The sequence below is a fragment of the Pristiophorus japonicus genome, chromosome 16, assembly GCF_044704955.1.
Source record: "Pristiophorus japonicus isolate sPriJap1 chromosome 16, sPriJap1.hap1, whole genome shotgun sequence".
Taxonomy (NCBI): Eukaryota; Metazoa; Chordata; class Chondrichthyes; family Pristiophoridae; genus Pristiophorus; species Pristiophorus japonicus.
The window spans coordinates 113405266-113419575 of NC_091992.1; the positions used below are offsets into that span (position 1 = coordinate 113405266).

At 44.6% G+C, this 14310-nt stretch overlaps 1 protein-coding gene across 1 annotated transcript in view; it reads right to left on the bottom strand.

Moving 5' to 3' along the window:
* faap100 (FA core complex associated protein 100) overlaps positions 1-12382 on the bottom strand; it is a 35899-nt gene extending 23517 nt beyond the window's left edge. Inside the window, exons 1-2 of the mRNA XM_070858211.1 lie at positions 12207-12382; positions 4548-4666 (exon numbers count right to left, since the gene is read on the bottom strand). Coding sequence (XP_070714312.1) covers positions 4548-4666; positions 12207-12377 — 290 coding nt within the window. The 5' untranslated portion in view covers positions 12378-12382. The remainder of the gene's footprint in view (positions 1-4547; positions 4667-12206) is intronic.
* Between the last annotated feature and the right edge of the window lie 1928 nt (positions 12383-14310).

Genomic DNA, 14310 nt, shown 5'->3' on the forward strand with positions numbered 1-14310 from the left:
GTTAACCTGACATCAGTAGTGGAGAAAATGTTGGAATCAATTATTAAAGATGAAATAGCAGCACATTTGGAAAGCAGTGACGGGATCGGTCCAAGTCAGCATGGATTTATCAAAGGGAAATCCTGCTTGACAAATCTTCTAGAATTTTTTGAGGATGTAACTGGTAGAGTGGACAAGGGAGAACCAATGGATGTGGTGTATTTGGACTTTCAAAAGGCTTTTTACAAGGTCCCACACAAGAGATTAGTGTGCAAAATTAAAGCACATGGTATTGGGGGTAATGTACTGATGTGGATAGAGAACTGGTTGGCAGACAGGAAGCAGAGAGTTGGGATAAACAGGTTCTTTTCAGAATGGCAGGCAGTGACTAGTGAGGTACCGCAGGGCTCAATGCTGGGACCCCAGCTATTTACAATATACATTAATGATTTGGATGAGGGAATTGAGTATACTATCTCTAAGTTTGCAGATGACACTAAGCTGGGTGGTGGTGTGAGCTGTGAGGAGGACGCTAAAAGGCTGCAGGGTGACTTGGACAGGTTAGGTGAGTGGGCAAACGCGTGGCAGGTGCAGTATAATGTGGATAAATGTGAGGTTATCCACTTTGGTGGCAAAAACATGAAGGCAGATTATCTGAATGGTGGCAGATTAGGAAAAGGGGAGGTGCAGCGAGACCTGGGCGTCATGGTACATCAGTCATTGAAAGTTGCCATGCAGGTTCAGCAAGCGGTTAAGGCGGCAAATGGTATGATGGCCTTCATAGTTAGGGGATTTGAGTATAGGAGCAGGGAGGTCTTACTGCAGTTGTACAGGGCCTTAGTGAGGCCTCATCTGGAATATTGTGTTCAGTTTTGGTCTCCTAATCTGAGGAAGGACGTTCTTGCTATTGAGGGAGTGCAGCGAAGGTTCACCAGACTGATTCCCGGGATGGCAGGACTGACATATGAGGAGAGACTGGATCAACTGGGCCTGTATTCACTGGAGTTTAGAAGGATGAGAGGGGATCTCATAGAAACATGTTCCCGATGTTGGGGAAGTCCAGAACCAGGGGACACAGTCTAAGGATAAGGGGTAAGCCATTTGGGACTGAGATGAGGCAAAACTTCTTCACTCAGAGAGTTGTTAACCTGTGGAATTCCCTACCACAGAGAGTTGTAGATGCCAGTTCACTGGATATATTCAAGAGGGAGTTAGATGTGGCCCTTACGGCTAAAGGGATCAAGGGGTTTGGAGAGAAAGCAGGAATGGGGTACTGAGGTGAATGATCAGCCATGATCTTATTGAATGGTGGTGCAGGCTTGAAGGGCCGAATGGCCTACTCCTGCACCTATTTTCTATGTTAACAGCCAACATGCAGAATTTTTTTTTATTTGTTCACAGGATGTGGGTGTAGCTGGCAAAGTCAGCATTTATTGCCCATCCCCAATTGCTCTTGAGAAGGTGGCAGTGAGCCGTCTTCTTGAACCGCTGCAGTCTTTGTAGCGGTTTGTTACATTTGAGGGCTTGCTCGGCCATTTCAGAGGACAGTTACGAGTTCACATTGCTGTGGGTCTGGAGTCACAGAGACCAGACTGGGTAAGGATGGCAGATTTCCTTCCCTGAAGGACATTAGTGAACCAGATAGGTTTTTAAAACGACAATCCAATAGTTTCAAGGTCACCATTACTAACATTAGCTTTTTATTCCAGATTTTATTTAATTAACTGAATTTAAATTCCCTGGCTGCCATGGTGGGATTTGAACTCAAGTCTCTGGATCATTAGTCCAGGCCTCTGGATTACTCGTCCAGTAACATAACCACTATGCTACCGTACCCCTAACAAGAATTCCAGTTACATGCGTTGAGATATTACAAGTATCTGAGTGCTAACAAATTACTTGCCCTTACTATGATGTACTTGGGTTTTCTATGAATTTCATAATCAGTAAAGATTTGCCCATGACCTCACCCACCGCCCAATCCCATCCTACAACGTGCCCAGCTTTGGAACCGGCAACAAGTGGAAAGCATGGAAAATCAGCTGGCACTTTCAGCTGCTAACAAACATTTAGATTTATTTTGATTTTCTTCCCTTTACCAATCAGGTTTCAAACAGATACAGATCCTTTGTCAACCAGATGGGAAATATGCTCGGTGGATGAAGTAAATCCCCCCCCGCCCCCCACCACCCCTCCATTCTTCTTTCCTCCCTCAGGTGATCGAGTTGATACTGAGAACCAGACCCCCTCGGGGATGTCTGGACATTAATGTCAGTCTAGACTGAGATTCCTGTTTGAAGGTAGCTGCAGGGTTACAGCTATCAGGCTGCAGCTGTTAAATATTTTATGGCACAGGTTTTATTAAGAGCAGAAAATACTCCTCCGACATACAACAGAACGGTGTATGTACAGGACGGGTTTTCATGTTAAAATTCATTTTAGTTTTCCTCGGTCTCTTTAGCTCAAATTTCAATCTTATTCAATCTATTGTCTTCATGCTAATGTTACTCAAAACCTTTGTTCAAGAATGTTAGTCATATTTCAGTCTTTAAAGTCAGAAATTGTGTTTTTCTTTTCCATATTTTCATCTGTCTACAGAATTTTAAAACATTTTTCTCAAAGTATAATTTTTGTTTCACTTCTCAGACAATTGCCGAGGTCACAAATGTTGAGAAATAATAAACTGGGTTTGAGTGACAACCAAGGCTATATTCAGCTGTCCATTTCCAGCATCTGGTTCTGGTGTAATGACCAATGTTGCTTTAATAATTTTACTTTTAGTTTAGTCACATTGCAAATTTTAGTCTCATTTTATTTACAGTCCATACAGAAATTTAGTCAGAGTTTTCATCACTGACAAAAATACAATAATTTTGGTCAGCAACTATTTTCATGGATGAAAACCCTGCTGTGTATTTCACTGGATTCAGCTCACACATAGTTATGCTGCACGTGTTTGTTGTAGAACTCATAACAGCATCCAGTGATACATGTCAAGTACCGGAACAGTACACTTCCCAGCAGACTAATAACTTTTGTCTCAGGAATGACTGGTTTGATAGTGGCCCTGGATAGAACGTATCTCCTGAGAATGTTTCAATATCATTAAATCCCCGATAGCCTCACTGTTTGACTGAAAACACTCTGGCTCAACATGAAGGTCCCTTTATGAGATTGCAAAGTTGTTGTGGAATTAGAATGGATTCAACCACAGGCACGGGGGTAGGTGCTGTGGTTTAGTTTGGGCAAGCATATTTCAAAATGAACTTACAATCATAGAATAGTACAGCAAAGGTGGCTGCCATTCAGCCCATCGTGTCTATGCTGGCCCTTTCGAAGAGCAATCCAGTCAGTTCCACTCCCCCGCTGTTTCCCCATATCCCTGCAATCCTGTCTCCTTCAAGTATTTTTCCCATTCCCATTTGAAAGTCACCAGCGAATTTGTTTCCACTACCCTATCAGGCAATGCATTCCAAATCCTAACCACTCATGGTGTAAAAATGTTTTTCCTCACGTCACCTCTGGTTAGTTTTTTTCTCTTCCACGTAATTTTAATATATCCTCATTCGCTTGAAAAAATAATTCTTTCCTGATTCCAGATCAGCTGGGGTGACAGACACAAAAGTTAATCTGTCACACATTCACACCAGTCACCGTGCGACCATGGAAAAGTTCTCAAGCTGCTGGTGGCTGGAGACCAACAGTTGCACAGCAGGCGCGAGGAGCGCTAACACATTTGTAACTATTATTTTTTAATTATCTAATGGAATGAATACACCCATTTCTCAGAGAGTGTGTTCAATAAAATAGTCTCAAGAGGCTTGAATATCAAATTGAGAGAACAAGGCTCGTGAGTGATTTGTCAGTCAAACCCTGAAGTGAGAATATTTTCAATCTCTCCCCCTCAGCCATTATTTTTCACAATATATTTAGCAGTGTTCAATGATATTTTTTGACACAATCACTAAAGTGCTAAGTGTCTGTCGTCATCGCAAAACTACAGGAATGGAATTGGTAGCAGATAACCATGATGTAACACACTGCATATTATACAGAGGATAACATACAGAACCGAAGGCACTGACAAACACCAGCACATTGAACAATACCATCATCTGCAACAGCTCAACTCAAACCCAAAGTTAATTACTGATCTGTAGCAGTGCATTAAGCTGTATAATAATATACAGAAACTTAATCTCTTAGCTTTTCAGCCTTGTTTCATTGGCAGGAATGTCATGATGAATAATGGCAAATGACAGCCTCCAAAGGCTGAACCTTTAACGAAAGAATTGCAGCTTATGAAATCACATAATTTGGGGATTTAATTGATTGACTGATACGAAGGAATACGGGAGCTTCTATGTATTTTTATTTTACGGACAATTCTAGAATCACAATATTCCTAATTTACTACAATAATGCAAAAAACAAGGAATATATCACCTTTGTGATGTGCTCAAAAACAATTGTGTTCTGCCTCGTTCAGCTCCCCTGTTTGACAATGTATTATATATGTATATCTATTACCACTTAAGTAGTACAATATTACATCGAATGAATCTTACCTACTCTTCGGATTTAAAAGTATGCTATATATTCCACTACCGGCACACAGCACAAACAGCCGCTCACTCCTCCTGTCCATTGCCACATGCCACACAGGGCTGGGGCATCTGTACACAATCTAGGAATGCAGAAGACAAAGTAAACATTTTTAAACCTCGGCAATTTTCTTCTCTCCCCTCCTCCAGCTGCAGAATCCTGTTGGGGAACAATTCCTCAAGGACCAGCACCTGTCAGCTGTGGCTCAGTGGGTAGCATTCTCATCTCTGGTGGGTCTGAAGGTTGTGGGTTCAAGTCCCACTCCAGAGACTTGAGCGCAAAAATCTCGGCTGACACTCCAGTGCAGTGCTGAGGGAGTGCCCCACTGTCGGAGGTGCCGTCTTTCGGAGGAAACTTTGAACCGAGGCCCTATCTGCTCTCAGGTGGATGTAAAGATCCCATGGCACTGTTTTGAAGAAGAGCAGGGGAGGTATCCCTGGTCTCCTGGCCATTATTTATTCCTCAATCGACATTACAAAAATACAGATTATCTGGTCATTATCACATTGCTGTTTGTGGGAGCTTGCTGTGCACAAATTGGCTGCCGTGTTTCCTACATTATAACAGTAACTACACTTCAAAACTACTTCATTGGCTGTAAAGTGCCTTGGAACATTCTGAGGTTGTGAAAGGCGCTATATAAATGCAAGTCTTTATTACCTCCATCTTGCCCAAGTGACAAGAAAAAAAACAATAGAATCATAGAATGGTTACAGCATAGAAGGCCATTCGGCCCATCGAGTCCTTGCCGGCTCTCTGCAAAAGCACTTCACCCAGTCCCACTCCCTCGCCCTTTCCCCGTAGCCCTGCAAAATGTTTTCCTTCATTTTTACTTAACTAAATCCCAATTATCCAACAATCTTGCATTTATATAACACCTTAAATGACTTCAGGATGTCCCAAAGTCCTTTACAGCCAATGAAGTACTTTTTGAAGTACTGTTGTAATGTAGGAAACGCAGCATCCAATTTCCACACAAGGTCCCACAAACTCATCATCATCACAGGCAGTCCCTCGGAATCGAGGAAGACTTGCTTCCACTCTTAAAACGAGTCCTTAGGTGGCTGAACAATCCAATACGAGAGCCACAGTCCCACAAACAGCAATGACATAAATGACAAGATGATTAGTTTTTACGGATGTTGGTTGAGGGATAAATATTGGCGAGGGACAACTCCTCTGCTGTTCTTCGAAATAGTGCCATGGGATCTTTTCTGTTCACCTGAGGGGGCAGACGGGGCCTTGGTTTAACGTCTCATCCGAAAGACGGCACCCCTGACAGCGTAGAACTCCCTTAGTACTGCACCAAAGCGTCAGCCTAGATATTTGTGCTCAAGCCTGGAATGGGACTGAACCCATGACTTTCTGACTCAGAGGCGAGAGTGCTACCCACTGAGCTACAGCTGACTCAATACTTCATCCACGAGCCCAAACAGTGAATGTCAGCAGACCATTTATTAAGGTGGGTATCACAGCCAACCCTAATCCTGTTCTCACTCAATGTATATACAGGTTAAACCTCCCTTCTCCGGTACCACCCTTCATCTGGCACCATTGCCGGCCGCTCTGGCATGAACAAATTGAAGTCCTTCCTCGCTGTCGACTCCCGCAATCGCTGGCCTGACCTCGCGATCCACCCCTCCCTCTAATGATCTCTCTGCTGCACTCCCAGCCCCAATATCCCCATGCTCAGTACATGTACCATCCAATTTAACATGACCGCCCCTCGTCCGGCAAAATCCCTTATCCGGCACAGGCCAGCTCCCGAGGGTGTCGGATAAGAGCGGTTCAACCTGTTTAAGCACACCTTCAGAAGTTACTGCAGAACGTTCAGGAGTAAGAACTCTAGATAATCATTAACATTTTTTGAATGAACTACTGTCATGCGTCACGCCTCCACAGGCAGTTCGTGCATTTTACCAAGGTGAAAATTAGGCCGCATGCCTCGCTGGGAGCAGACCAAAAGCAAGTCTCGGAAGGGGCGTTGGAGCAGCAACAAGAGTGGAGCCGATCGCAAGGACTGCGCAGTCAGGGAACACTCTTGAATTTCTGATTTTTTTTTTAAAAAACAAGAAAATCTTTCATTGGGAGCCACAGGGGCAAAGGCCCAGGTCCTGCTTCACTCATCGCCGAACAAGTTCAGCACGGCCGCAACCGAGACTCCAGGATGGTATGTTGCCTCCCTGGTGCAAGGGTCAAGGATGTCTCGGAGCGGGTGGAGGACATTCTAAAAAGGGAGGGAGAACAGCCAGTTGTCGTGGTGCACGTTGGTACCAATGACATAGGTAAAAAAAGGGATGAGTTCCTACGAAATGAATTTAAGGAGCTAGGAGCTAAATTAAAAAGTAGGACCTCAAAAGTAGTAATCTCGGGATTGCTACCAGTGCCACGTGCTAGTCAGAGTAGGAATCGCAGGATAGCTCAGATGAATACGTGGCTTGAGCAATGGTGCAGCAGGGAGGGATTCAAATTCCTGGGGCATTGGAACCGGTTCTGGGGGAGGTGGGACCAGTACAATCCGGACGGTCTGCACCTGGGCAGAATCGGAACCAATGTCCTCGGGGGAGTGTTTGCTAGTGCTGTTGGGGAGGAGTTAAACTAATATGGCAGGGGGATGGGAACCAATGCAGGGAGATAGAGGGAAACAAAAAGGAGGCAAAAACAAAAGACAGAAAGGAGATGAGGAAAAGTGGAGGGCAGAGAAACCCAAGGCAAAGAACAAAAAGGGCCATTGTACAGCAAAATTCTAAAAGGACAGAGGGTGTTAAAAAAACAAGCCTAAAGGCTTTGTGTCTTAATGCAAGGAGTATCCGCAATAAGGTGGATGAATTAACTGTGCAAATAGATGTTAACAAATATGATGTGATTGGGATTACGGAGACGTGGCTCCAGGATGAGCAGGGCTGGGAACTCAACATCCAGGGGTATTCAACATTCAGGAAGGATAGAATAAAAGGAAAAGGAGGTGGGGTAGCATTGCTGGTTAAGGAGGAGATTAAGGCAATAGTTAGGAAGGACATTAGCTTGGATGATGTGGAATCTATATGGGTAGAGCTGCAGAACACCAAAGGGCAAAAAACGTTAGTGGGAGTTGTGTACAGACCTCCAAACAGTAGTAGTGATGTTGGGGAGGGCATCAAACAGGAAATTAGGGGTGCGTGCAATAAAGGTGCAGCAGTTATAATGGGTGACTTTAATATGCACATAGATTGGGCTAACCAAACTGGAAGCAATACGGTGGAGGAGGATTTTCTGGAGTGCATAAGGGATGGTTTTTTAGACCAATATGTCGAGGAACCAACTAGGGGGGAGGCCATCTTAGACTGGGTGTTATGTAATGAGAAAGGATTAATTAGCAATCTCGTTGTGCGAGGCCCCTTGGGGAAGAGTGACCATAATATGGTGGAATTCTGCATTAGGATGGAGAATGAAACAGTTAATTCAGAGACCATGGTCCAGAACTTAAAGAAGGCTAACTTTGAAGGTACGAGGCGTGAATTGTCTGAGATGGATTGGCGAATGATACTTAAGGGGTTGACTGTGGATGGGCAATGGCAGACATTTAGAGACCGCATGGATGAACTACAACAATTGTACATTCCTGTCTGGCATAGAAATAAAAAAGGGAAGGTGGCTCAACCGTGGCTATCAAGGGAAATCAGGGATAGTATTAAAGCCAAGGAAGTGGCATACAAATTGGCCAGAAATAGCAGCGAACCTGGGGACTGGGAGAAATTTAGAACTCAGCAGAGGAGGACAAAGGGTTTGATTAGGGCAGGGAAAATGGAGTATGAGAAGAAGCTTGCAGGGAACATTAAGACGGATTGCAAAAGTTTCTATAGATATGTAAAGAGAAAAAGGTTAGTAAAGACAAATGTAGGTCCCCTGCAGTCAGAATCAGGGGAAGTCATAACGGGGAACAAAGAAATGGCGGACCAATTGAACAAGTACTTTGGTTCGGTATTCACGAAGGAGGACACGAACAACCTTCCGGTTATAAAAGGGGTCGGGGGGTCTAGTAAGGAGGAGGAACTGAGGGAAATCCTTATTAGCCGGGAAATTGTGTTGGGGAAATTGATGGGATTGAAGGCCGATAAATCCCCAGGGCCTGATGGACTGCATCCCAGAGTACTTAAGGAGGTGGCCTTGGAAATAGTGGATGCGTTGACAGTCATTTTCCAACATTCCATTGACTCTGGATCAGTTCCTATGGAGTGGAGGGTAGCCAATGTAACCCCACTTTTTAAAAAAGGAGGGAGAGAGAAAACAGGGAATTATAGACCGGTCAGCCTGACATCGGTAGTGGGTAAAATGATGGAATCAATTATTAAGGATGTCATAGCAGTGCACTTGGAAAGAGGTGACATGATAGGTCCAAGTCAGCATGGATTTGTGAAAGGGAAATCATGCTTGACAAATCTTCTGGAATTTTTTGAGGATGTTTCCAGTAGAGTGGATAAGGGAGAACCAGTTGATGTGGTATATTTGGACTTTCAGAAGGCGTTCGACAAGGTCCCACACAAGAGATTGATGTGCAAAGTTAGAGCACATGGGATTGGGGGTAGTGTACTGACATGGATTGAGAACTGGTTGTCAGACAGGAAGCAAAGAGTAGGAGTAAATGGGTACTTTTCAGAATGGCAGGCAGTGACTAGTGGGGTACCGCAAGGTTCTGTGCTGGGGCCCCAGCTGTTTACACTGTACATTAATGATTTAGATGAGGGGATTAAATGTAGTATCTCCAAATTTGCGGATGACACTAAGTTGGGTGGCAGTGTGAGCTGCGAGGAGGATGCTGTGAGGCTGCAGAGCGACTTGGATAGGTTAGGTGAGTGGGCAAATGCATGGCAGATGAAGTATAATGTGGATAAATGTGAGGTTATCCACTTTGGTGGTAAAAACAGAGAGACAGACTATTATCTGAATGGTGACAGATTAGGAAAAGGGGAGGTGCAAAGAGACCTGGGTGTCATGGTACATCAGTCATTGAAGGTTGGCATGCAGGTGCAGCAGGCGGTTAAGAAAGCAAATGGCATGTTGGCCTTCATAGCAAGGGGATTTGAGTACAGGGGCAGGGAGGTGTTGCTACAGTTGTACAGGGCATTGGTGAGGCCACACCTGGAGTATTGTGTACAGTTTTGGTCTCCTAACCTGAGGAAGGACATTCTTGCTGTTGAGGGAGTGCAGCGAAGGTTCACCAGACTGATTCCCGGGATGGCGGGACTGACCTATCAAGAAAGACTGGATCAACTGGGCTTGTATTCACTGGAGTTCAGAAGAATGAGAGGGGACCTCATAGAAACATATAAAATTCTGACGGGGTTAGACAGGTTAGATGCAGGAAGAATGTTCCCAATGTTGGGGAAGTCCAGAACCAGGGGTCACAGTCTAAGGATAAGGGGTAAGCCATTTAGGACCGAGATGCGGAGGAACTTCTTCACCCAGAGAGTGGTGAACCTGTGGAATTCTCTACCACAGAAAGTTGTTGAGGCCAATTCACTAAATATATTCAAAAAGGAGTTAGATGAGGTCCTTACTGCTAGGGGGATCAAGGGGTATGGCGAGAAAGCAGGAATGGGGTACTGAAGTTGAATGTTCAGCCATGAACTCATTGAATGGCGGTGCAGGCTAGAAGGGCCGAATGGCCTACTCCTGCACCTATTTTTTTCTAAAACCGCAGTTAGGCCCCTTACCGATGTAGATGACAGGCCTAACAGCCTGTAGCGACCTGGAACGCCTAAAAAATGCCCCAATGAATTTAGCAGTGGCCCAAATGCACGTGTAGATTGGGTGCGGATGTCCCACTGCTAAATTGATCACCGTTGCTTATCCAAGAATCTCAACCCCTCTCTCCTCCTTTTAGGACCACTATAAAACCTACCTCTTTGGCCACGCTATGAGTCACCCCATCGAATATCTCCTCTTTGGTGTCGTGATCATTTATATCTGATTAAGCCTTTGTGGAACTCCTTGGGACGTTGTTCTACATTAAGGATGCTTTATGACTGCAAATTATTGTTGTTAAACTACACCAGCAAGAGTCGAAGAAAAATAGCATTTTAAAAATGGTGGGGTTTTTTGCAGCATATGGCAGAGAGCAAGCTGGGCTGCTGGTATCAAGCAGAGTCACAATGGGTAATCAGAGTTATCTGCATGGCAGGGTAATTGAGATGCAAACTTTAGGTACATTTACCGTGGGATATTTTTCTATCTAAAGATAATGTAAATGCAAGTTACTGCTGCAAATGGGAAAACTTCAAAAGGGTCAATTGCCTTTTTTCATCCTAGATTTTAAAAAATATGTACTTAAAGACTTGCATTTATATAGCGCCTTTCATGGCCTCAGGATGTCCCAAAGCGCTTCTTTTAATGTTAATTAAGGGATAAATATTGGCCAGCACACCGCAGATAACTCCCCTGCGCTTCTTCAAAGTAGTACCGTGGGATATTTTGCATCCACCCGAGAGGTCAAACGGAATCACAGTTTAACGTCTCATCCGAAAGACGGCTCTATCTCTCTTTCCTCCTTTCATCATCATCATAGGCAGTCCCTCGAAATCGAGGAAGACTTGCTTCCACTCTAAAAGTGAGTTCTCAGATGACTGTACAGTCCAATACGGGAATTACAGACTCCGTCACAGGTGGGACAGACAGTGGTTGAAGGAAAGGGTGGGTGGAGAGTCTGGTTTGCCGCACACTCCTTCCGCTATCTGCGCTTGGTTTCTGCATGCTCTCGGCGACGAGACTCGAGGTGCTCAGCGCCCTCCCGGATGCTCTTCCTCCACTTTGGGCGGTCTTGGGCCAGGGATTCCCAGGTGCCAGTGGGGATGTTACATTTTATTAAGGAGTCTTTGAGGGTGTCCTTGAAGCGTTTCATCTGCCCGCCTGGGCCTCACTTGCCGTGTAGGAGTTCCAAGTAGAGCACTTGCTTAGGGAGTCTCGTATCAGGCATGCGGACGATGTGGCCCGCCCAACGGAGCTGGTCGAGTGTGGTCAGTGCTTCGATGCTGGGGATGTTGGCCTGAGCGAGGTCCTTTAAGATACTGCTCAAAACCTACCTCTTTGACCAAGTTTTTAGTCATGTCCTAATTTCTCCTCATGTGGCTTGGTGTCAAATGTTTTGTCTTATAATACTCCTTGGGACATTTAAGGTGCTATATAAATAAAAGTTGCTGTGAGCTGTGGCTCAGTGGCACCCTCGCCTCCAAGGCAGAAGGTTTGTGGACTCAAGTACCACTCCAGAGACCGGAGCACAAATATCTAGGCTGACACTCCAGTGCAGTGCTGAGGGAGTGCTGCACTGTCAGAGGTGCCATCTTTCAGATGAGACGATAAACCGAGGCCCCGTCTGCTCTCTCAGGTGGACTTAAAAAGATCCCGTGAGCCTATTTCGAAGAGGAGCAGGGGAGTTATCCCCGGTGTTCGGCCCAATATTTATCCCTCAATCAAACATCACTTTAAAAAGAAAACAGATTATCCGGGTCATTATCACGTTGCTATTTGTGGGATCTTTCTGTGCCTACACTTAAAAAAAGGACTTCATTGGCTGTAAAGCGCTTTGGGACGTCCCGGTGGTAGTGAGAGGCGCTATGGAGATGCAAGTTGTTGTTGTTGCTGCTCACCTCCAAGGACCCGCTGCCCTGCTGGTAAATGTAGACAAACTCCGAGCGGCTGCACACACAGAGCCGGGAGCCCAGCCGCCGCACCGCTCCCCGGGACCCCGCTCCTGCCGGCGCTAGCGCCGCTTTAATTTGGTCCCAATAACAAACGGTCCGGTCCCGCCGGCCCGCCATCTCCCGCAGCAACCGCAGCCCTCGGCCAATCACCGCCGGCCGCCGCGCTCAGCCAATCAGCAGGGGAGCGCTCACGAATCGCCGCGAAGGACAAAACAGATTCTTTTTTTAAAGAAAGGCAAACGACCTGCGATGTGGTCACAGGAAATCCTTCGGTGTGTCAAATACTCTTCTGCTCACGCTAAAACTGCACAGGCAGAAACTTCTGAATTCAAAGCACAACATGTTGGAAATACAGTCAGTTCTGAAGAAAGAGTATTTATGTACCCCAAACCTTAACCTGTCATTTCCACCGTTGCTGACTGCCTGTTGTGTATTTTGAGCATTTTCAGACTTTTCTCCCCAATGTCTAGGATTCTAATCTGTGGCTCTCGAATTGGGCTGTTCAGCCACCAAAGAACTCACTTCAGGAGTGGAAGCAAGTCTTCCTCGATTCCGAGGGACTGCTTATGAATGATGACTTTCTTGTTAATGCTAGCACGTGGCTGGATTTTCAAACAAAACAATGCCATAAACAAATTTGGATATTTTTGAGATGAAACTGTCTATAGGTTCCAAACCACACCTGAGTCCCACCATACAGTATTTCTAATGTATATATTTTTTAGTGCAATATAACACTTCTGACAATGCAGCACTCACTCAGTACTGCAGTAAAGTGACTGTCTAGATTATATCCTCAAGTGGAGCCAGTTTTAAAATATCCAAATAATTGATTATGGCCCAGAATTTGCGGTCCTGATGACGACGAACTGGCAGCGTTCGCCGTCATTTCGCCTCTGAAACTGACCGCAACGTCAGGATTTAGCGCATGTGCAACCTAACACGGAAATCCTGAAGTTGTGGTCTGTCATTCACTGCTCATCCACAGGCTGCCGGCAATCAGTGAAATCTCTCAAATCATGGAAACTGATAAAATCTTTGGCTCCTCCGCAGTAATTACGCCGATAAATACCCCATTAAAAGTTAGACGCAAAGGAATTAGGTTTAACTGGGTATTTAACAGCGTATCGACTGCTAAACAAAGGTTATGGCGCTAAAAAAAACAAATTAAAATTTTGTGCAGTGTCAAATTTATCCATTTTAATAAAAAATAAATTTTTTTAAGAAACTTAAAACAAATTCTTTTTTTCAACATTCATTCATCTTTATTTCAGGTTTGCCTTTTTCCCATGTGAGAGCCCCAACCTTTGTTTTGCTCTCCCTAACACTTTTCTAAAGTTAGAATTTTAAGAGCTTACCCAGTTTCTGGTTTGCTGCCTGTGAGAATTTTGCATTTTGATTGGCTGCTTAGACAACTTGTTGACGTCATAGCAGCTTGCGCTTTGGGATTCCCACTATAGTCCATTGATTTGAAAAACCCGAACTGCTCGATGCAGAGATCGTGAGATCTTTGTGCGAAGCTTACTTTGGGGTCAGCGGCAAACGCCTTTGCTTCGCTTCTGACCACAAATTCCAGGCCATTGTTTTTTCCTCTGATACTTTTTTTCTAAATAAGTTTCAAAATTCATCCTGTAAAAATATTGTTTGATGTGAGTGGGCTGAATGTGATGAAAAGCCCACAGACAAAACTCAAAAGAAGGCAACAATTTCTTTGTGTCCAAAGCAAAAATAATGTTTTGTCGTTCTTTTTCTTCCCTCTAAATTTATGAATGAAATGCTCCGTTAGATCCTTAGCTGAACAGTTTTCGAACGATCGGATATATGATTGAAGTGGTGACTGGGTGAGTATCAAGTGAAGTCAAACAGCCTGATTTTATAAATGCAATTCTGAAGAGCAATGCAATGACACAGTTTGCTGCACCATGAAGCGATAGGACCCAGGTTCATTCCCATAGTTTATACGATGAATTCCTGATTTCACCTATGCCATTGAGTAGACAACATATTGTCCGTGCTGGAGAGAGTTACTCTAAACCATTCTAGTGCGCCT